This window comes from Phlebotomus argentipes, unplaced genomic scaffold (assembly GCF_947086385.1).
Source record: "Phlebotomus argentipes unplaced genomic scaffold, Phlebotomus argentipes genome assembly contig_15, whole genome shotgun sequence".
Lineage (NCBI taxonomy): Eukaryota > Metazoa > Arthropoda > Insecta > Diptera > Psychodidae > Phlebotomus > Phlebotomus argentipes.
Window position 1 is genome coordinate 12512474 of NW_026776181.1, and position 22750 is coordinate 12535223.

At 41.7% G+C, this 22750-nt stretch overlaps 4 protein-coding genes across 9 annotated transcripts; 2 read left to right on the top strand and 2 right to left on the bottom strand.

The window, feature by feature from the left end:
• Positions 1-310: 310 nt before the first annotated feature.
• LOC132263114 (dolichyl-diphosphooligosaccharide--protein glycosyltransferase subunit STT3A) lies at positions 311-3481 on the bottom strand. Its single transcript, XM_059762697.1, has 6 exons — positions 3417-3481; positions 3145-3245; positions 2748-3076; positions 1902-2684; positions 1481-1843; positions 311-1090 (listed from the first exon to the last, which is right to left on the bottom strand). The coding sequence occupies exons 2-6, from the start codon at positions 3239-3241 to the stop codon at positions 536-538; spliced, it is 2127 nt and encodes a 708-aa protein (XP_059618680.1). The 5' UTR covers positions 3242-3245; positions 3417-3481; the 3' UTR covers positions 311-535.
• A 366-nt stretch (positions 3482-3847) lies between these two features.
• Positions 3848-7261, bottom strand: LOC132261597 (actin-related protein 2). Of its 3 annotated transcripts, none has more exons than XM_059760482.1 (6): positions 7124-7261; positions 6718-6828; positions 5936-5959; positions 5024-5535; positions 4628-4970; positions 3848-4296 (listed from the first exon to the last, which is right to left on the bottom strand). In XM_059760482.1, exons 1-6 carry the CDS (start codon positions 7169-7171, stop codon positions 4129-4131), a joined length of 1206 nt encoding a protein of 401 aa, XP_059616465.1. In that variant the 5' UTR covers positions 7172-7261; the 3' UTR covers positions 3848-4128. The 3 variants fall into 3 exon arrangements, with proteins under 3 accessions (XP_059616465.1, XP_059616466.1, XP_059616468.1); XM_059760483.1 differs by lacking the exon at positions 5936-5959 and adding an exon at positions 6552-6566; XM_059760485.1 differs by lacking the exon at positions 5936-5959.
• A 202-nt stretch (positions 7262-7463) lies between these two features.
• On the top strand, positions 7464-11164 carry LOC132263117 (sorting nexin-2). Its single transcript, XM_059762703.1, has 5 exons — positions 7464-7729; positions 8301-8422; positions 8783-9548; positions 9615-9887; positions 10004-11164. The coding sequence occupies exons 1-5, from the start codon at positions 7628-7630 to the stop codon at positions 10052-10054; spliced, it is 1314 nt and encodes a 437-aa protein (XP_059618686.1). The 5' UTR covers positions 7464-7627; the 3' UTR covers positions 10055-11164.
• Positions 11165-15052: 3888 nt separating this feature from the next.
• Positions 15053-22634, top strand: LOC132261731 (arrestin domain-containing protein 3-like). 4 transcript variants are annotated; one of them, XM_059760667.1, is made up of 8 exons: positions 15053-15322; positions 18347-18736; positions 20553-20911; positions 20971-21041; positions 21098-21206; positions 21659-21850; positions 21963-22077; positions 22236-22634. In XM_059760667.1, the coding sequence occupies exons 2-8, from the start codon at positions 18625-18627 to the stop codon at positions 22433-22435; spliced, it is 1158 nt and encodes a 385-aa protein (XP_059616650.1). In that variant the 5' UTR covers positions 15053-15322; positions 18347-18624; the 3' UTR covers positions 22436-22634. The 4 variants fall into 4 exon arrangements, with proteins under 4 accessions (XP_059616650.1, XP_059616651.1, XP_059616652.1 ...); XM_059760668.1 differs by having other exon boundaries at positions 18498-18736; XM_059760669.1 differs by having other exon boundaries at positions 18521-18736.
• Positions 22635-22750: the final 116 nt, after the last annotated feature.

Sequence of the window (22750 nt, forward strand, 5' to 3'; positions counted from 1 at the left end):
AAAGATGAATCATTAAAAAAAAGTATCTTCAATTTTCATCTGTCGATCAAAAGAAAATATTGTGGATGGAGAGACGAATAATTTGCAATATTTATTGAAAAAGAAAAAGAAAGAGTGAGGAAGGAAAGATTATTACAATAAATGGTACATTTTACAGTAGGAAATCATATTCTGTGTTCTTTTCTTTATGCCAGTCAGTGAGTCTCGGGATATTAAATTTTCAGAAAATTTCTCCATTTTACATCGCCTCCAATCAATTCCACACTCTTGAGTGGGTGTATGTAAACATTCTCAGATCCACCTACATAAATTTGAATTTGCAGATTGTGTTTATTCCATTAAAACGTGGTACATTTTACAGTAGAAAAGCATCCTAAACTTTATTTAGATCCTGTGTCATTTTCTCTCTCTCATTTTGTACAATAAAAAAAATCATTCCATTTGCGAGTTGATCAGACAACTTTTGCCCAACTGACACTGTTGAAAATGCAGTTCTGTGATGCTCTTTGCGACTCCTTGGGGGGTAATGACATCCTCACACTCCACGATTCCTCAGCTCCTTTACTTTGTATATCCGTACAAGCCAGTGTTCCGTGGTGTACGCTTCCTCCAGCACATCGAGCTCGAAGTCCTTGTTGCCAATCTCTGCGCTTCGCACACGATCATATCCTGGTGGCTTTCCGCCCTCCGTGTACACCTGCCCGAATCGGTAGTAGCACATTTTGTACATGAGACAATTGAGGAGCGTCGGAGAGCCCTCTTTGTCCACACGGAACTCGCCGCTGGGCGCATAGTAGTCCTGCTCCTTAATGTGCGACCCGCGATCCGTGCTGCCGCCGATGCGAACCATCCACAGGAACTTGTTGATATCGTCCGACGAGTAGCCCGTGAGACCACCGAAGATCACCAGCACGTAGTCCACATCCAGTTCACGCATAATCTCGTAGGCCTTCTCTTCTGTGGATGCCATTGCCTGGCCAACGCGCGAAATGTGAGTATTGTTCCATGTGTTGTTGTCCACCAAAATTGTCCGATTCGCCATTGCCGTTATCTGATACCCGTAATCCCACCATGACATCACCTTTGCGTCCTGTTTGGAAGAGATTTCAGTCACTTAGCCAATTGTAAACATTTCAGATAATCATTTAAACGCCCCAGTTCAATTCGATCGTTTCTTAGACGTAATACAAACGGCATGTTATGAACTTTTTTGAACGTCTCATGCTTGAAAAAGTTTTCCTTTGAAAAACTGTGCCTTGGCTCAGTTTTGATAAGAACTCTATACTTGAACTTAATCTTGGGAAATCAGCGATCAAAGTGTTTTTTATTGATCATAATCACCCTTTTTGCTGAGGAGTTTAGTCAAGAGCCCGGATGAGCTCGATTGATAAACTCACTCAAGAGCTATTCAATAAATGCTTTTATCATCATATTTCCCATTATGACAAGAGATCACGCTCAAAAAGCTTCACATACTCACCTCAGGAGTATTCATCTGCAGCCAATAGTATGCTTCTCGGAAATCATCAAAGATTATGCGTCCTCCGTCGTGCGATCGAGCTCCCAGGACGATACTTGGCGAGGAGTAGGCTTCAGAAGTCACCCAGGTGCAGTGGAATGTGTAGGTGATCAGCAGGAATGACAGGACGAAGACGAAGGCTATAGCAGTTTCACTGGATACTGTCGATTGTTGCTCGAACTTCTTTGACTTCTTCGGATCCTGTGTTTTTGTTTGCGTATTGTCCACACTTCTGATGTACTTTGCCATCAAGTGGGATACCGCGATTCCCGAGAGGACGCACATCACTGGTGCCAGGACCAACATCAAGCGCACCATCACGCCCTGAAAGAGTATCAGATTTTAGACACTGCTTCGAGAGCAAAAGTCGGTGAATACTCACGGCAAAATAGATACTGGTGACGCCATAGAGAATGATGAAGATGTTGGCGTCGGTGAGCTTTGAGAAGCAGAGGTAGAGTCCAGCGGGGAACAAGAAGACTAGAATTTGCAGATCAAAGTAGAAGGATGACCACGATGTCGGTTGATGTTCGGAAACTGAGGCGATAATCGGGATGTGATTCTTAGCATAGCTCGGATCGAGAAGAGAGTAGAAGCGCCCAGTCCACGGTGACACCTTGCCAGTGATGGACAGGATGATTCCAATGAGGACCGACACGCCGAGAATGAATCCCAAGAGTGCTTTGAACAGGATGTCAAAGTGCTCCCTGGACATCTTCGATCGCAGGAAGTCCACGCACGCGTGGATTTGACACAGGCCAAAGACGCCGAGAGCCAGCATGTGTTCAGAGCTCTGCACTGGCTGGAATCCCACGAAGGAGATCTGCATGGAGAGGATGGTTCCCACGCAATAGACAATGCTGTAGGCAATGTAGATGCGGTGAGAGAAGCGTCCGGTGATCATGAGCGCCAGCACGTGCAGGGGAATGAGGTTGATGAGGAAGACATAGCCTCCCCAGGATGACACCATGTAGAAGTAGGCGAGCGCCGCGAGCGTGCTCCAGAGGATTGTGCCCGTCTTCACTGCCTTGATCCACATGTAGTACGTGAGGAGCATGCAGAATATGGCGATGCCCTCATTGTCATACGATCCGGCCACTGAGCGGGAAATATATCCAGGAACGATGGAGATCATTGCAGCGGCCACGAGGCCTGCTCCTGTGCTCTGTGGAGGGCAAACAAACATTAAAGCACTGATTGAGGTGCACAAGACGGCTCATGAACTCACATGAATCTCCTTGGTGAGTAAGTACGTGACGATTGTTGTGAGGGACGAGAAGAAGGGAGCCAGGAAGACGCAAACGTTGCGAATGTCGATGGTGACGTTGAAGAGCCACATGACGCGATAGAGAAAAGCGGAGGTAATCATCAGGCCCGGATAGATCGTGCCGCCGATGATCCTGCCCAAGGGATACCATGCTCGGTCGTCGAACCAGTTGTGGAAGCTGTAGAAGCCCTGCTCGGCCAGGAAGCGAGTGGTGCGGTAGTTGAAGTAGGGGTCAAACTCATGGATGACACTCTCGAAGCGCAGCACGGAGAAGAGCCGGGTGGCGAATGCTGGGAAAACAAGTGGGAGTGTCACGTCACGTCACAACACAACGCCTCATAACCAAATATGAACTCACACAAAATTGCAGCTATCGTCAAAATAGCCAATTTCACGAGATGCTCCTGCTTCTCCAGGCTCAGCTTGAGCTTAGACAGTCCCCCTGACGTGTCCATAACACTGCAAAAGACCATAAAAAAAGATCATTGTACTCAACTTTGTCGGCTTAATCTCTTCTCGTTTTTAATGCATTTTCACAGTGAATTTCCACATTGAAACATTTGCAAATTGTTCCTCTATGGCTTAAGGATGGGAATTGAATGGAAGATTCAGAAAAACACTGTGATTTACCAGAAAAATAGGAATTGCCGGTCAAACACACACTATGCCTCTGACTTTGACATCTAATGCGTGGCAATTTCCCGGCTGAGCGAGCTCATGTTTACCATATACCACGCAATCCTAACCGTAGTGGTATCTGTGGGTAAATTCGAAAAAATCATTCCATTTCTGTTGCGGATCTTGCCGCACTGTAGATTTAGTTTTAAAATAAAAAAGGAAAGTTTATTCAAGGTTTGTATCACTTGATGCAATTGTATTATAAAATTTGAGTGTATTTCCAGAATAATTATTATTAAAAGCAAGGAAACGTCTGTCGGGATCAACACGAGCGCCATTCCGGCCTTAACAGCCATGATGAGAACTAAACACTTTTCGGTTTTCTCGGTTTTCTATTCAAAGCCTTTCAAAATTCTTTTAATTGTCTCAAAAAGTTTATGAAATTAATTTATTTAATACACTTTTATTTAAAATTAAAATCTTACAATAGTCTTCCCAGTCGGAATGATTTTACAGTAAATATTTTCTTTACAATATTGTTCTTTGCTTGGTTTTATCCTTGATTTCTCTTTCACTGGAAATAAATAACAAATTTTTTATACTTTATTATAAACTTCTTCTCTTGCAAATAGACTGAAAATGCCACTGAAATTATGCTGAAGAAATACGTTAAGCGAAGATGAAGTTGGCGGAAGAGGAGAAAATTGCGGCGATTTCGCGACATTCACTGCTTTTTGCTCAGCTTCTTGAGGACATTTAGGCCCTGTTCCTGGTACTCCTGCTTCGACATCCAGAAAACATCCCTGTCCTTTGTCACATCCGCCAAAACGGCGCCGCCAATGAAGACCATGTCTTTTCGCCTCGGTGGATCTTCGATCCGAATTTTAAATTTCTGCAAAGAGAACGCCAGACAGATTTTCAATATCATTTTGAGAAATAATCTTTCACTAATAAATCTGTGTATTCAATGAAATTCCCTGACGAGGAATGGCAAAAGATATGATTTAGGAAAATGTCTAAAAATCATCTATTCAAAGAGGAACATTACCGTTCTTCCACTTGACTGGGAAATTGAGTAGATATTGCAAGAGAAAAACCTAAATTGCATTTACATCATTCAAAAAATCAACTTCTTCATCACTTTTCCAAACTTAACGTTTACTTTCTGTTTTTTTTTTTGAAAATGTCTAGATAATCGTGTGGAAAAGGAGGAAATTACTCACAGAAAGCTTGTCAATGTCATTCTTGAGGACTCTCTCGAGATAGAGCTGCTTGATCTCGCGCTCCAGGCGACTGGGCAGCCCAGGATACATGGTCGAGCCGCCAGACAGGACAATGTGCTTGTAAAGCTCTGATCGCATGTCAATATCCGCCGCTTGTATGGTGGAGAACACCAATTCCGCGATGCCCTGACCCTCGACGTTGATGAGGTGCGGCTGGAAGAGGGCTTCGGGTGCCTCAAAGCGCTCTCCGCCCACCTTGATCACTCGCCCGTCCGGCAGTGTGTAGGATTCAACCAGCACAGTCGTCTCTAGCGCCAGACGTTGCTCCATCTCGATGTCATATCTGAAAGAAATAAACATTTAGTCAGCATCTAATTGCAGAGGTGGAAAACTCACCCGATGTAGCACAGCTTCTCCTTCATCATCCGCACAGTCTCAAAGTCAGCCGAGTGATTGAAGGCATATCCTCGCAGCAGTAGCAATTTGATGAGATATCGTGTGATATCGCGCCCGGCAATGTCCAGGCGGCGCGTGAGATGCGGCAGCGCAAACTCCTCGTACACGGGACAGATGTGCGTCACGCCATCGCCCGAGTCGATCACCACGCCCGAGATAAGGCCCTGGGCGTACAGCGTGAGCACCGCCTGAATGGCAATGTAGGTGGAATCGAAGCCGTACTGCTCGAACATCACCTCAATCATCTTCTCGCGGTTCTTCGTAGGATTCATCGGTGGCTCAGTGAGCAGGATTTTCGTGTTCGTCGGATCGATGTTCATCTTCTTGGGTCCGAATGTGTAGTCCCACACGTGACACATGTCCTCCCAATTCCTCACCACGCCATTCTCCATCGGATACGACACTTCCAGCAGCGAACGCAATTGACTCGCCTCATCGCCCACCATGAGGTCCTGCAACAATTCCGAACAGCGCGTGAGCCAATCAGACCACGAGAGCGGATGTTTTGGGTGAGCATTTGCGCAAAGGAATGTAAGATAAGAAACAATTAACAGGAGCCTCTGACATCGGCAGAGGATGCAGTAAAGAAAAGAGGAATCAACTACAAAACAAGAGGTGCAAATCAGAGTTGGAATTTCAGGAATTTCATCGTGATCGCCTGAATTCTAACTCTGGCATTGATTAATAAGAGGCAACATTATTTCCGCTGGTTTGAACAATAAAAACAACTCATTGGGTAAATTTAAACACATTAGAAATTAAATTAATCAACAAAGTCAGAGAGTGTGTAAGTAAATTCATTGCCAAAGAAATGATAGTGTGAAAATAGAGTGAAAACTATTCCTTACTTACGGGAAGGTACGTTGAACCCACGTCCTTTTACACAATTTTCAATGTGTGAATTTTTTCATGTGAATCATTTTATTAAATTTTTGTGGGATAATTTGTGTGGATTTTTTCGTTTCGAGTTTAGTTTTCAATGGGAAATGCGTGCAAAAGAACGCAAAGAGAAGAAAATTGAGAGAAAAATGAGTTAATAGAGGCCATTCCTGCACTCAAAAATCTTTTATCAATAGTTTTGACTCTGGCAGTCAGTGAAAATTTATCAGTCTCACTTTATATCTCACCGAAAAAGCGCGATAAGCCAGCTAATGTCGAAGCTGGGCCTTCTGATAAGACAGTATAAATAAATTTCCACTGACTCTACAAATGCTTGTAGAAAATCAGGATATTTTATCGAGTTGCTATCCAACAAAACATATCAGAAAAGTCTGTTGTTGCGTTAAGAGGCACAAAAAGACAAAAATCAACAATAAGGAGTGTCTGAGAAGAATAAGTACTCAAAAATGGAAACAAGACAAAGAGGCATTAACTATGAAATCAACAAATCAACGAGAAAATGCGTGTAACATTGTGAGTGTTTGGGATTTGTTTCTAATTGAGAGGAACAGATAAAACAAAGACTTACATCAACGTGTAAATCCTGCAAAATAAAAACTATTGTAATCAAACCAACTAACTCTCCCCTCCTCCAGACATCATTTCAACATTTTCTGATAGTTTCTCATGGGTTCAGCAGGCTGCCCTGGGCAGGACTGCACAGTCTAAGAAGGGACTAAATCCCAAGTACACACCTTCACTTCTATGTCTCCTATTTTGTTCACCGCCCTGATAATGGGCCTCCCGACCATCGAGGGGAAGATGTGGGCTGGAAAATTGCTTCCGGCATATCCGCACTTCACAAACTGCAAAAGAAGTGAATCATTAGGAGAGTCGCTGGAGCCCCAAACACATAACCTCAAATAGGGTATTTTCAGACATGAAAATTCAGTGAAAATACACCAGAGACCGATGATATATTCCTCTTCGGAGCTTCCTGGCTCCTCTGCAGAAGACTGGAAGTTGTTAATTGCGTGGAAAATGTGAAAATTCGCCCAAAGTGAATTCTTATCTCCCACGGAGCCCAGCCCCAAATGTGTCATCACAACTCTGTCTCTGGCGGCTCTTCACCGGACTTTCCTCCAGCGCCCCCGCACTTACTCCGGTTCCATTATCACAAACAATAACATTGCGGCCTTTACTATCCATCCTCTACGGTAGTTTTACTTATTAAAAAAGACGTAAACTATTTTTTGAGCAAGACTCTCCAAAACTGCCCGACTGGCCATGCGCCCTTCCACTGGAATATCAAAACGAAGTGGTACAGAAGTACCCAATCGTTAGCACTTTTTCATGAATAGTGCACCGGTTTATTTTCGAATCGCGGAAAATATGCTGTCTCTGCTGTGGTTTTCCTGTTCTGTTGGCTCCTAACTTACTTTAGTAACCCAATGGGGGAGAATTTCATGCACTTTTCCGGCTCGTTTTCATATTTGTTTCATTTGTAATTCACATGAGAATTTCAACCGGGCCGGGGATTCTCGTTCACGATGCTCACCACCAGAGGGCACTCTGTCATATTCTCTGTGATGTGTCAGTAAAATTCTCGGGTAGAAAGATTCTTTTTGTGTGACTCTCAGTGGAAATTGCCCCGTTATTTGCAGCATGGACGGAGTATCACCACAAAAGGAAGCTCCACCACTCTTCGACAATGTGGACATCACCAGTCCAGACGAGGAGAACGACATTTTCGAGTCGGCCGTGCAAGTAAGAAGAAATCCCCAAATCACACTCTTTTTCGGCGCTTTTCTCTCGTTTCCACCTCTTTTCTGCACTCCACGGACCCCCAAATGCTGCGGTGTGACCCGGCAAGGTGTCGTGATCAGTGGTGTGGCGTGAAGGTGACCCACACTGGGGGTGAAAAGCGTAACAAGGACGCGTTAATGGTGTTATTGGATTTTTCCACTGATGTCCGGAACCCTGCAAGATCTCATCCCCTCTCGCTTCCGGACACTGAAGATGCCGACACGATGACAGGCCTCTATGGGCGTATTTGTAGCATCACACAGCACGATAATTGAATTAGTGCAGCCCAAGAGAAATGCCTCTCTGTCGCTCACGCGTCAATGGCGCGAGATTCTCCAGTGTGTTTCTCTCATTTGCACCACTCGCGATAAGATACTGCTCCCCCGGAGATTATTCATCCTCAGTCCAGTGGACAGAGGAGGTGGAACCGAGAGAGGCTAGAGAGAATGTGATAAAAAATTCACTTTTCGCCCATTGTGTTTGCATTAAATTCCTGCACGTTTCTTTCATGGAATTGTCCGGATTCGCCCAGGAGCCGCTGTCGCCAACCATGGAGGAGGTGGAGACGAATGACAACGCTGACCAGTACATCGAGATCACAGTGTCGGAACCGCAGAAGATGGGCGACGGAATTGGCTCCTTTATTGCTTACAAGTGAGTCAAGTGGGAAGCAGCAAAACATGCTGGCTTGCTCATCCGCCATAAGAAAGTACCGTGGTTGATCGTGTGCACTAAATGGGCTGTTTATGGCTCTATTGATTGATCAATCTGATAGTCGAACTGTAATTTTGCTTAAGAATTGATAATATTTTGTGGATTTTCGCTATTATTTTGCATTGATGACGCACTTTTGCAGTCTGAAAGTGTTTCCTTTCGTTATCATTTATTATGCCGTGATGATTTTTGAAGATAAGCTATCAAGTTTGAGATAAAAGAAACTGGGTAAAACTCCCGGAGTAACTCAAAAGTCAGCATCCCACCGAGGAATTTAATTGAACCGCACAATCATTGCAGGGTAACGACAAACACGAACATAATGAAGTTCAAGAAGCGCCAATTCAGCGTAGTCCGCCGCTTCAGTGACTTCCTCGGACTGCATGACATTCTCGTGAGCAAGTACTTGCGCTGCGGGAGAATAATTCCTCCGGCGCCGCAGAAGAACATCATTGGCAGCACGAAGGTGAAGATGGCCCAGCCGCAGGCAGAACCTGGCTCTGGACTGGGCATGGAATGGGTGGAGAACCGACGAGCAGCTCTCGAGCGCTACCTCAATCGCACGGCTCAACATCCCGTTCTCTGTGTCGACACGGACTTCGTGAACTTCCTGGAGAGTGAACAAGAGTTGCCGCGTGCCGTGAACACAGCTACTCTGAGTGGAGCAGGTATGCTGAGGATGTTCAACAAAGTGGGCGAGACGGTGAATAAGATCACGTACAAGATGGACGAGAATGATCCGTGGTTCGAGGAGAAGAGTGCCGAGGTGGAGAATCTCGACATGCACATGCAGAAACTGCACGCGTCGATTAAGGCACTCGTGACGCACAGGCGCGAGCTGTCACAATTGACCGGTGGCGTGGCCAAGTCAGCGGCTCTGCTGAGCACGTGCGAGGAGCACACGGGACTCTCCAGGGCGCTCTCGCAGCTCGCCGATGTGGAGGAGAAGGTTGAGTTGCTGCGATCTGAGCAAGCCAACTCGGATCTGTACATTCTGTCGGAGACGCTGAAGGACTACATTGGCCTCTTTGGGGCCATCAAAGATGTGTTCCACGAGAGAGTGAAGGTGCGCGGGAATGAAATTGAATTAGCGTGGCATTATTGATGGAATTTGGTGTGGTGTGTTTTGCAGGTCTTTCAAAATTGGCAACACGCCCAACTCCAGTTGACAAAGAAGCGGGAGAACAAGGCGAAGCTGGAATTGGCTGAGCGAAGAGACAAATTGGATCAGGCACAGAAGGAGGTGGAGGAATGGGAGTGCAAAGTACAGCGCTGTCAGAAGGAGTTTGACGATATTTCCACGGAAATCAAGCGTGAGATGGAGAGATTTGAAATCAATCGCGCCAGAGATTTCAAAGCGACAATTATCAAGTATTTAGAGGATCAAATGGCTCATCAGCAACAGGTGAATTTTCTCACGCTATCTTTAATGCGTCTCACTGTATTGATTTGTTTTTTTCATCACTTAATGTCGTGTTTCTCCTTTTCTATCTCTTTATTGGTCAAAATGATGTACAACAGTTGATTAAGTACTGGGAAGCTTTCATTCCATCCGCCCGAGAGATTGCATGAAAGTTGGAGGATGACTTGAGTGCGTCCAATGTAAATACACGGCAATCCGATAAGGTAATTATTTCTACTCCTAAAAATACCTTCAATGCAAAGAGCGTTATAAGTTAAAAGGAGTAATCTATCTATGGATATAAAAAGCGAAATGAATGATTGTACATTGCGTAATTCATAATGTGCTGAATTGCTGAAAATTGTGCAAAATGTGACAATTTATTATTTTTCACACCTTGTATAGAACATGAAATCCCCACTATTATTCATTCAAATCAGATTTATATATATATATATGAAAAAATTTTCCCTCCATCGCACACAACTTTTGACTATTCACGATTTAAAGATAAAGTAAAGAAAGAAAGCGATTACCTACTACTTTTTCAAATCTCTTCATTCAGACTTCCTCAGAGGAACCCGATAATCTGAAGTTTGAATATTTTTGTATTAAGTGGAGAAGAGATACAAATACTTTACGAAATCGCCAAGAAAAATGCTTTAGGCTCCTTTCCAACACAGAAAATCTCTTTGAGATTGATTTTTATTAAATAATAATATCGCAGAAAATGATGGAAAAATGTTGAATTTTCTCCCGATAGACGTGAAAATTGAAGTCATTCGATGATTCAAAAAAATATATATCATTCCATTAGTAGCAAAATACAGTGAATATTGCTAAAAATCTATATATTCTAAGATTTTTAAAAAATACATATAACAATAGGGAGAAAAATTTCTGTAGCATAATGAAGTATATATTTTTTCGTCTCGACTTTTCTTTATGATGTAAGAAGAAGAAAAAAAAAATGATGATCAATGAATGAAGACCGATGAACTTTTAGAAGCATTTTGTAAGAATAGCGAGAGAGTTGATAGGGAGGTGAGAAAAAATTGTGAAATATACATTAGATTCCAATATTAATTGTTGTTGAGAGAAAATAATTTTTTTTCTTTTCTCCTGAAAAAAAAATCCTTCGAATGCGAATAATATTAAGATGATAGTTATGAAAAGAAGAGAAATGTTTTTTTTTTCCTCTGTTGATAAATTTGCAATATCTCTAAAAGGTCAAAGAAAAAGGAAATTTTGCAATTAAATAAAATAATTGTAAATGGAAAGTGTCTAGTTTTTCTACTTCCAATTCACTAAGTTCACCCACATATTCGCTCTAGCATGAATGACCACTTTAAATTCAATCCAACGAGGAGAGATCCTGCGGCAAGTCCTTCGGGAGATCCAATTAGAGTGGAGAAAATTATCAAGTTGAATGCCTTTTACCACCACTTCAGCATTTCACATTTCTTTTCCTGCAATATACATCCTCTCGGTGGAAAACTATTTATTCAGAGTGTTTCAATGGAACTGAAACAAAACTGTTAATGCAAAAAAGGCAGTGGAATTTGCATGGATGAATATGTAAACTGACTCAAAGTGGAAATGCAAAAACTATCGATACTTTTTCGACAAATCTTGAGACTGAAAATAGTTCAGTGGAATATGAAATGAAGATTAAGCACCTAATCTGAATATAAATTCAACACATTCGCCTTAAATTTAATGATAAAAACAGTGCTTTAATTAACAATGCATTCAACATTTTGATTTGCCATTTTTCTATTCCAAGACAAACTGAAAATCTAGATCTTTTTAGTCATACTACAAAATGTTTTATGCTTAGTGAAATGCTTAATCTTCCAGCAAACCTCCCGGAATTAAAACTTTATTTTCAAGTGTATGCTGTCCAGCTTAACATTTAAATTAAATTGAATTCTACGGTTCTGTTAGTATATGCAGTGTTAATGGTTAGAATTGCTAATTTTTCTCACCTTTGAGCCCTAAGGATGGGATTGAATGGAGATTTAGTCAAGATTATGCAATGCATTCCAAGTTGAGTTTCTAAAGGAGACCACAGAGACCAATTCAGAGCTTGAGATGCAAATGAAATCCCCCATTTGCATGACAACATTTCAATCTGCAGTACAAATTACCATCAAAATTGAGTGACAAGCTAAAGTGAGACTGAGAAGGTGTGCTTTAACGCCAAATCTATAAGATTATCTGATTAACAATGCACTAGTCTGTTGATGAGGGATTCTTCTGTTCTTTGTGGATGTGTAATGAGAATTTACAGAAACATACGTGAGATTAATTGATTTCCCTACAGTTGAATTTGGCTTAAGTTGCTTTTCGAATTCGTTGATTAATGGATACAATGCTATGTTCCGACGTCGATTTTCTGAGCATTTAGTAGAGGAAAAAAGCAATGTATGAAATTGATAGAAAACGATTCTGTTTGCTCTGCAAAAGAGGAAAACACAGTTTTCTGAAATTGAGATATCTCGTTCGCCGGAACGTCTGTGGAATATTTGAAAAGTTTTCCATTTAGATTCTTTCAGTGGAATTTTTAATTAATTGCCCATTTGAGCTGAAATTAACATGTTTTCGGGGTAATTCCCCGTGAAAGCATCCTAAATTTGTGATTGTGATGGACTTCCACGAGAGGTGACCCTCATTAGAGGAGCGTCTCGTCCTCCTTTCCAGGCCGCAGCGGAGCAATTTGGATGGGAAAATATTTAATTAGTTTGGAGAAGTAAATTGCCGTCACTCTCGAGGTTTCGCATAGACTTCTCGGCAGAGCCAGAGTGTTTTGTGAATTTGTGGCTAACAGATTTCCTCCTCTTTCTGTCCATTTTCACCTGTCCCTGGAAGGTGAGAGAGGGAGTTGTGTTATTTTTCACGAGATAAATTCCATCTGGAGGAAAAATCTCCCACTCTCTTCATTGCGATTCACAACAGCATTAGTAGATGTAATGGGAAATCCCTCTAGGGTATTTATAGGCTCTTTAGCATAATATTTGGAAAATTTCAGAGAGGACAAAAGGTTGTGAAATACTGCAGGAGTGAAGAGGATCATGATGGGCAAAAGGCCCCAGGAGGAAACCACATGAATTCATTTTCTCAGCAGGATGCCTGGAAATTAATTCATGCTGGGGAGGTTTTAGTCATTTCTTGCATTTATGATGAAAGCCAAAAAGCCAGAACGTGTTATTGATCATTTTACCATGTAAAACATTGTCGCTAAAGTGCGCCAATTTTCACATTTTGCCCTCCATGCACAAAATTGGGACAATTGTATTGAGATGAAGGACAATTTGGGAAAAGCTCTCAAAGCGTCTATTGGTGCATTAAAATTAACTCGCTGAATTTTCCACATCACTAGCAATTTTCACGCTTTTATGTCACTCATGTGCGCTGGGTAAAATGTGGTGAATTCTTTGAATTTCAACTATGGAAGAATGCCATCACAAAATAATTTCCAACAGATTAATTCTCGCTCTGTTTCAGTGCTGGAAAATATTTTTCACAACAATAGTTTTGTCAACTATTTGCAAATATGCTATTTTGGGGGATTCTTAGGCTCGTGAGAATGAAGAAACTTCCAGTAATCTTGAGAAAATGTCCAGCATAAATGCTGAAAAGTGTAAAAAGAATCTCAGCAGAATTTAATCTGTGTGAAAGGAATGACGAAATGTGGGCTGGAGGTATTCAGAGAGAAATGCTTATACCCAGTCTTGAGGCGTTTTCCCTAACGCAAATGACTCGCTAACAAAACATTTTCATTCCAATGAAGCTAAATGTCGCACTGGAGGTGGGAAAATGTTCCCAAATGGGTGAGAAACATGAAATTCATAAATGCCTTGATTGAGATAATTAGAGTTGGAAGCACACTGACTCAAAATTTCAATTAAAAGCTCCTTTAGAATTTATACCTCCATCAATCCTTAAGGTTTAGTTGAGGCGAATTCTGAGAAAAGTGCTTAAATTTTGGAGAAATTACAAATCAATTCACGGAATTGTATCGCTAAACAGTTTCAGACATGCGTTCTCAAAAATCTTTCATCAATCAGCAAGACAATTTTGGTATATATTCATAAAGCGTGTGCACGTGTTTTTAACGCCCCTGGGGGAGAAAATCCCACCCAATCATGGTGAAATTTTCGTCTTCCCGGGCAAAGATTTTAATAGTATGCAAATTTGCGATAAAATTGGCTGATGGGTGGAAAAGTTATCCCCACAGGAAGTGAGGATGCGCCCTCAACCCCCAGATTTTCTCTCCTCTCATGCTCTGTCGTGCCTATTTCTGATTATATTCACTTTACAATCCCTCTTTAGGGGAACGAAAGAGAAACAAAGAGTGATCAGAAAGCTTCACTGATTGTTGACGGTTTTATTCTTCTATCCGCTTTCACTTTCAAAGCTCAAAAGTTTTCGCACACACTTTTTCTTTCCTCCATCCAGCAACAATGGAAAGAGAGAGAAAAAAGGTTTTTTCTCCTGTTGAGGCCTTTTACGAGTTAATCTCCCAGAATAAATCGATTAAAGTTGAATAAATATTTCTTTCCTCTCCCGTGAAGCACGAAATACGTGCAGAGAGCTTTAAGCTCCGATTCAGAATGATTTCGATTTCACGGGGGGCGAGAAGGAGGAGCGGCGGCATTTGTTTGATGATAATATTGTGCAGTCACTTGAGTTTTCCCATCCTCGACACTTTCGTTCTCTCTCCTTGTTTCTCGTCCTCTCCCTTCCGTCCTTTCAGGTGGTTCTATGGCCCCAATTCCACTGACAGCCGTCGTCTATCTGCATGAAACTATATATGAAAATTTACCCCAGTCCCCATGCTCCACACAACAGCATTTGGGTGCGGGAGGGCGAGATGAAACAGGCAAGGGCTGCAAACAGAGTTGGGATTTTGCAATGACAATAGATGAAACATCGCCTCAGCCATTCAAACCACCTGAGAAAGATCTTAGGGGATGAGAAGAGACTTCATATTTCACAGTGCAAGATTGTACATTTCGTTAATCACAAAATTTTTACTCTAAAAGTTTCAAAAATCCCTTCTAGCCACCCTTAAGCTCTGGATGAAAGTCAGTGGATGGCAACTGACAACCCCTCATTGTGTGTGTATATAATGTTCAAATAGTGAAAGAACGCCAGTCAGTTGGCTGGCAAACGTCGAAGTGGAAGGATCGCGCGCAGGAGCGCATCTCTTGATTTCCCTTCGAGGGAGGAAAACTCGTGATTCTTCTGCTTGGATGAAAATCTCTAGAGTGCAATCTTTGAGATATATCCATAGAAATTATTTAATAACAGTGCAGTTGGAACATAAAATTCCTCTCTATCGTTGGTGAAGCAATGAAAAATCCATGACTGAATGTTGGATGGTATAATTGAATTGCGCTCAAGTGAAAGTTCCGAGAATAAGTGAATAAATTGTAAGTGATGCAGTGAAGCTTTTATAGAGAGGAGAGTTCTTCAAATCATCTCTTAATTTGCTATTTTGAGGAAATTTTTTCTCCATTTAGGGGTCGTTTAGTCTCTATTTTGCACCATCTGGGTCTCTGGTGTGGAAATTTCATTTCCGTGCCACTTTTCAATTCTCTATTATTTCCCATCACACCGTGTCCCTCGAGAGCAGTTGCAGGCGGAAAGAATGAGGGAAAAATGCTGTGAAGTGAATTAAAAGTGTATAGAAATATCAATTGTTGTGAATTTCTGTCAATGAGTTTTCATGGGTGAAGCGCCAGTAAGGAAAAGGAAAAGGAAAAGCAATGAGAGGAAGAGCCCAGACGAGAAATTGACGTCTTTTTCTTCAGCTCTGACGCACTTGGACGTCGTGAAGGAACCAAAGGCAAATCAGTCACGCACCCTGAGCATTGCGTGAATGGAGCAAATTGAAAGTGGGCCACATTTAGGATGAGAAAGTAGAGCAATTTGCATCTAAATTCCAACTTCCATGTATTTCAACAATCCATCTTCGAAGGAAAAATTGATTTGCACCTCATGGGAAGCACTAAAACACCTCTTTTCGGATGGATTTCCTCTTGAACGACGAGGAAGAAAAATTTTCACATGAAAAATTAAATTAATGTCATCTCTTTACAACATTCTAATGGATGAGTCTTAGCAAAGCAGCTATTTTGCCTGGTATATATGGAGAAAGGGTGAATGGGCAGAAACATGAGGAGTCCCAAAAGAGAGTTGCAAATGAATTTAATTACGCGAGAATAAATATCAACAATTATGGTGATTCTTCATTCTCTGCTCCCGCTCGAAAAGGGAGGATAATTTCAGAATTATATGGCAATTCAATAGAATTTCACAGTCACACTGAAGTGCAGTGAAACTTTTTAACAATTTGCTGCTAGCAATCCATTTCGAAGTTTGATTGAACAAGGATTCAATCGTGAGCTGAAAATTAAATTTGCAATCTCAATCATGCCAATCAATCGCCCCTGGTCGGAGTCTCTTGTTCTCTCCCGCACTTCCTGAAAAAAAACCATTATTTTAGACGAATGTCTCTCTCTCTGGCAAAATGCTTTCTCCCCGTGTTTAGCTCGAGGGATGAAGCATGACTTTGGATGCAGAGAAAGTGGGTTGAGTGGCTTGAAAATTGATGAAAGCACTCAACAAGCTTTTGCCTGAGATTCACGAACAACAAAAAAAAGGATTGAGGATGGAATTTACATCATTAGGCAAAAAACACCCTTCGCACATGGATGATTGGCGAAGAGGGAAATGGCAACGCTTAAGGGGTGGAAAATTGTGCAACATCAGCATCACGATGCGTCGGCAAAAAGTGGAGTCACCCGTGGAGTGACATCTTTGGCGCCACCGCAAGAAACTTTCAAGTTTCCCTCGTCGCGGTATTTCATGAGGGTTTGGGGAGTCCTTGCAGTATGCACTTGACTTAATGATTTTCGCAATTTTAATGAGACTTTCAAACTCAAATGGAGGATAAAATGTTTAAGGGAGGAAACGTGGGAAAATATCGTAAAGTGGGATGGATTATCCAGCATGTCTTCTGAATTAATGGTGAGGCAGGAAGACAGAGGAAAAACATCGGGATTTCCGAAGCAAATTTCCCACTGCGAGGAAGGATTTCTTGGCTTTCATCCCTCTCTTTATATTCTCTATATGCCACAAGCTTTGCCTCAAAATCAATTGCAGACGTTTTGCGTGTGAATTTCTCTCGTTTCGAGTTAGGTGCTTTTTTATTCTACATATATTATTGGAGATGGGGTGGCACTTGAGTAGGGCCCCAACATATAAATCGTTCAAATGTTTTTGGTACACGAATGGTTATAAAAGGCAAAATAAAGGGAGAGACACACACGTGAATTGCGTGTGATGCCAATGAAGCAAGAAAAATGTAAATCTTGCGGACTTTTTCTTTATACCTCTTCTTCATATATGGAGAAATTCCGTCTTCAAACATCCATGTAACGTTTTATCTGCTATCTTTCTTCTCTGCACTTCATATTTCAGAAGCCAGAAAAACCACACCGACAAATCTCGAGAAAAGTCAGCGAGTGGGAGAGGCAAAAAAAGAAAAAGATATTTCACTGGGATTTTTATGTCTTTGAGGTCTTTCAACTCATGAGGCGCACTTTTTGTCCACCCACCCAGATTTGGGGGGAGTGTCTTTATTTCTATTGAGTCACCAAATAAAAGCTTTCGCTGAGTATTTATCTCATGGTATTTTGCAACTCATTCACTGGATTTTCCCTCACTGTCTGCTATTTGTTCGAGCGGAGATAAATTTTATTACGTTGTTGAGAGACTAAAAATTTTATTCCTCGGATTTTTTTTTACTCCTGTACGAAAGCCAGAATGAATATGCGATAAGTTTCTAGATAGAGATCAGAAGCTGTTTCACTTCACGGAATTCTTTTTCTCATTAAATCCTTGAGCTACTTCTTGGGCAACTTTGCTCGGAAAGGTAGGAGAGGAAGGATGATTTTGCTTTTGCCAATAAAATGAAAATTCACCAAATTGAAAATCGATTCATTTTCCACCTTTATCGCATCCTATATGTGAATTTTTGTGCCCACCCTCATTTTCCGCCACGACAGCCACGAGGAGAAGTGTAAACAAATCTTATTGCTCTTCATTGGCACATTTATGGAAAAAGTGGAGCACGAAGGTGGGCGAGAGAGCGGTATTTCATGTAGTATTTTCAAGCAAACATCCCCAACCCTACTCATTATCAGTTCACTGACGCCATCAAATTGTGGAGCATTTTCCCTTCGCCTCAGCAGCACGGGATGAGATGGGTTTCGGGTTTTCCCTTTCCCTTGGCAATTACTCAGCGATATTTGCTGAAAAAGTTCTTGTATGCTTCAGCATAGCCTTATAGCCATTGATTCTCGAAACAAGGTGCTTCCCAGTTTATCTATTATGTAGATACGGAGGGAAAAGTTTTATCATTTCGAGAAAATTGTTATGTGTTTCCTCAGGGGGAAATTGCACAATTGATGCCCTCTTACTCCATCTCGTCTGCGAAACCCCCTGAAAATGTGTTAATTGAAGTGAAATTTGAGACTTTTGAGAGTAAGGAACGGGGGTACGATGTCGAAAATCAATTTTATCGCCTAACAACGCGTCCAGCGTGAAAATTGGCATTTTCTTAGCGCTGTTTTCCTTTTGTGAAACAAGAATGACACGCCGTAGACTGAGAGTGTGAGGAGAAAGTTGGGAAAAAGTTGGCGCTCGAGAGGCAAAAAAAGCACACGCGATGGATTACATCAAGGAATTGGATATAAGACTAGACAAGGAGTACTACTATGCTGGAGAGTGTCTCGTGGGAAGAGTCGTTGTGGATACCACGGAGAATTTCAAATTGAAATGTAAGTGATACAAATATTCGCATTTTCATGGATTCTCACTGAAAAGTTGAGTTTCGCTTCTTGTGGCAGAATCCTTTCTCCGAAATATTTTACTTGATTGTGTTTACTTCCTGGGGGGATTTATGGAATTTTAAGCGCAAAATTGCAAGGGAGAAAAATCCAGATGCGGGAAATTTTATATATTCCCCGGAAAACAGGTGAATTGCCAAAAGAATACACCAAAAGCGCTTTCATAACGAGTTGAAGTTGGAACAAAGAATTATATTTTCTCTGGAAACTCTTCAACTCGCAATAATTAAAATGACTTTTCGAGAAAACTCGTCTCAAATTTTATGCAAAAATACATGTAAGGAAATCTTAGGACAATTAAGGGTTGAATTTGTAATATGGATCATCTTCTATCTATGTAACTAAAACGACGAATACATACAACTTCGATAAATCTCCCAACATCGAACTGATTGTGAAAAATATCCCTTGTTCGATTTTTCCAGTCGCGCTTTCAGAATGAGTTTCACGGGAAAATTGGATGATTCCATCGTGGTCACAGAGGGTGCCAAAGTATGACATGATATCAGAGCTGGCAGATTGAGTAATTTTCGGCTTTCGGGAACTTTTAATACATTCATGAGATTTTTTCTGGTCAGCAAAACTCACACTATTGAGTTGATGACGCAGCAGAAGGAAGGGAATGAATTAATAGACAATTTTTCACTGTCTGGACTGGACTGTTTTCCCACGCCATGATTTATTAATAGTCTTCTGAAGGGACCGAAATTGTGCAGAAATTGCTCCTAATTGCCAGAATACCAAATGAGATTTCATCAAATCGCGCGCTCGAACTCAACAGTGGCACAATTGAAATATTAATTGAATGGTGACACCGAAATGAGGAGATTGAGTGATTTCCCAGCTGCCTTTGCCGCTTCTGCGAAAAGCTGTCTAATCAATATAATTGTGCTAGTGACTATCACGCGAATTAGATAAGGAATACATCCAGCTATGTTGACATCATTTACTAAATAATCTGAATATTTAAAGCGAATGTGTGACGCGCTAGAGGAATTTATTGGGTAAATTCTGCGCCACACGACGTGAATTTATGAGTTCAATTAACTCCTAATAACACATAAAAGCTCCCGCCACGCTTTTTCTACTTTCAGACACTCGCAATTGCTCTATAGACTCCCCCACTTTGGCGTATGCTCTCAATTTGGTGTACAAAACCACCCTAAACCGGGGAGGAGAAAAATTGGAAAATTATTCACAGGAAAAAATTTTCCCGTAATCCAACGGCACTATTTCGAGAGACTTTACGAGAAATATCTTGAAAGTTTGAGGAACATTTCTGCGGGATGAAGCCCAATAATCTCGAAGGGGTGGCGTGATAAAGCTGCGGAGTTTATGAGTTTACAAAATGTGTTCATATAATTTTGTAGAACAATATTTCTCAAAGTTATAAGTAGTGAAAATTTCTGGTCTGTATTCTGCTTACCATGCATTTTTGGTCAATGGTGATTATCAGTAAGTTTTCCCCTTGATTTGTATGAAAAGTTTTTGCAATGTGTCGTCCAAACACAAATAACTCAAAAATTTATATGAGATGTGAAATTGGAGAGAGCATAAAATGCTGTAATAGTGCAAGAGCAGCGGAGAACATGCAATAAAATGTATTATTGGATTCCCGACGGGCATGTCCTCTTTGAAGCGATGCACTGGGACGGCTTTCATGTGTGATGCTCTCACGTGAAAGTTTTCCGCTGTATCTCCACAGGGGAGGAAAAAATTGATTGTGTTTCCCTTTGGCCACCGACAGCCATACGACTGGTGTTGCGCGGGAAAGCGCACGCCGAATGGAAGGTGTTCGTGTCCGGTGACAAGAGGACCGTGAAGGATGATCAGTACTACATTGACGAGAGGGCAGTGATCTGGGGTCAGAAGACTAACGATGGCGATCACGAGGCCGTACCTATTTTGCAGCGCGGACACCATGAGTTTCCCTTCCGCTTTGGCATCCCGGAGACCAATCTGCCCTGCAGCTTCGAGTCTCGCGCCTGCCAGATCCGCTACTATATCAAGGTAACCCTGGACATCCCGTACGCCTCACCACCGCAGGGCATCAAGTACTTCACCATCATCGGACCGCACATTGATTGCATGGAGGAGCAGTACCTGGTGAGAGAAGATGCTTCTAGCCTTCGCTGCATTTACAATGTTGCTTCTCATTTCCATAGAAACCACTGACAGGCCAGGACAAGAAGGTCAAGTGTTGCCTGTGCTGCGCCAAGGGGCCGGTCACGCTCAGGTGAGGTAAAGAGCCTCTATATCTCGAGCAGGTCCTCAAGGAGTCTCTCTCCGCAGATGCTCACTGGATCGAAACGCTTACTGCTGTGGGGAAACTCTCAAGCTGAAATCCGAAGTAGATAATCAAGGTGAAGACAGCTTGAAGCTGAAAGTACGATTCCTTCAGGTGGGTGGAGTTCCTTTTTGCAGAAATAACCCCGCACACATTTTATCATTGATAATACATACAATACAGTCGAGCCAATTAACATGAAGTGGTCTTTCGGGTGGCATTCAACAAGTTATTTGTCCCATTTGAAATGGATCATTTTATATGTCAAATCATGCTATTAGATCAATTTTACACACCTCCTCAATGAAATTGATTCGAATTACGCTTATTAAACATTGAGTTACCCAGACAGTCGCTAAAGTATTGATAAAAATTAGATAAAAGCTCCGTTTTATATTATATATAAGTAAATTACCTAATGCGAAAGGGAAGAATTGATTGCTTAATGGGTATTTAAGCAGTACAAATGACTCCGTTTCAGTGGAGTAATTCGCTAATCTGTACGTCGTGGGGCGGGAATTTTTCTGGAATGCCTTTCGAATCGCTAATTCTCCTCCTTTTGGCAGTTGTGCGAGTTCTTTGTGGAGCGCGGCGTGCTGGGGGTCACGAAGGAGGTGCAGCATCTGGTGCTGGAGTACAAGGGCGAATCCATAAATCCCACAGAGAAGTCAGACACTGTCACTAATCTCCGAATTCCCACTCTGCCCACGACCATGATTAATGTTTGTCGTCTCGTGCAAATCTACTATCAATTGGTGGTGAGCATTTTTCACAATTCCTCCCCCAGGTTAAGGAGGATATAATTTATCTGGCAATGCTGCAACGCTGCGCAAATTGCAATTATGACCTTTTCCCAAAATACACCCACAGGTTTGCCTGGAGTTCGATAAAAGTGGCGATGATTTGCAAATAATTTTCCCCATAACAATCGCAACAGTACCATTTAGGATACCGAATAGCAATCTGCAGCCAATTCTCGGATATGGTAAGCAGAGTAACGATTTATCTATCGATGTGTGTGGCTTTCGGGAGTGAATTTAATTAAAATTGACCTCATTTTCTTATGGCACATGATGTCCTGGTTTTATACAGAAAATTATTATTATATTATTATTTTTATATATAATATACATATATTTGCAGATTTGGCTAGTGACCATGTAGAAGGTGGAATCTATATAGGCCCGGAATTCTTATTAGGCGAAGTTTATGACGGTTTTACGAGCAATGAAAATGAAGCACGTGAGATTTCTCCCCTCTATCGTCCAGTGTACATCACAGTGATTAAAAGTTCACAGCAAATGGCATCAAATTCTGCTGATAAGAGATTCAACAGGAATTAATTATATTTGTTAACATTTCACCACCCACATGCAATAAGGCGTTCCCAACACGAACGGATCCTTGCCCTTTCGCCTCTGTTTTGTGTATCTTTACACCCATTGCAATTGTTAACAAGTGTATTTTGACTACATTGTAACGATGGATATCGGATATGAAATAATAAAAGGCATTTATCCGCAAACATTGTGGAGATATTTGTGCGGAAGCAATTAAAAACACGCTGAAAGTCGTTACTATTCAATTGAGACTGTGGAAAAATTATGAGAACACTTTTTTTGTAACCTCCGCAAGGAATGTTCCCGTCCAGATGGCGC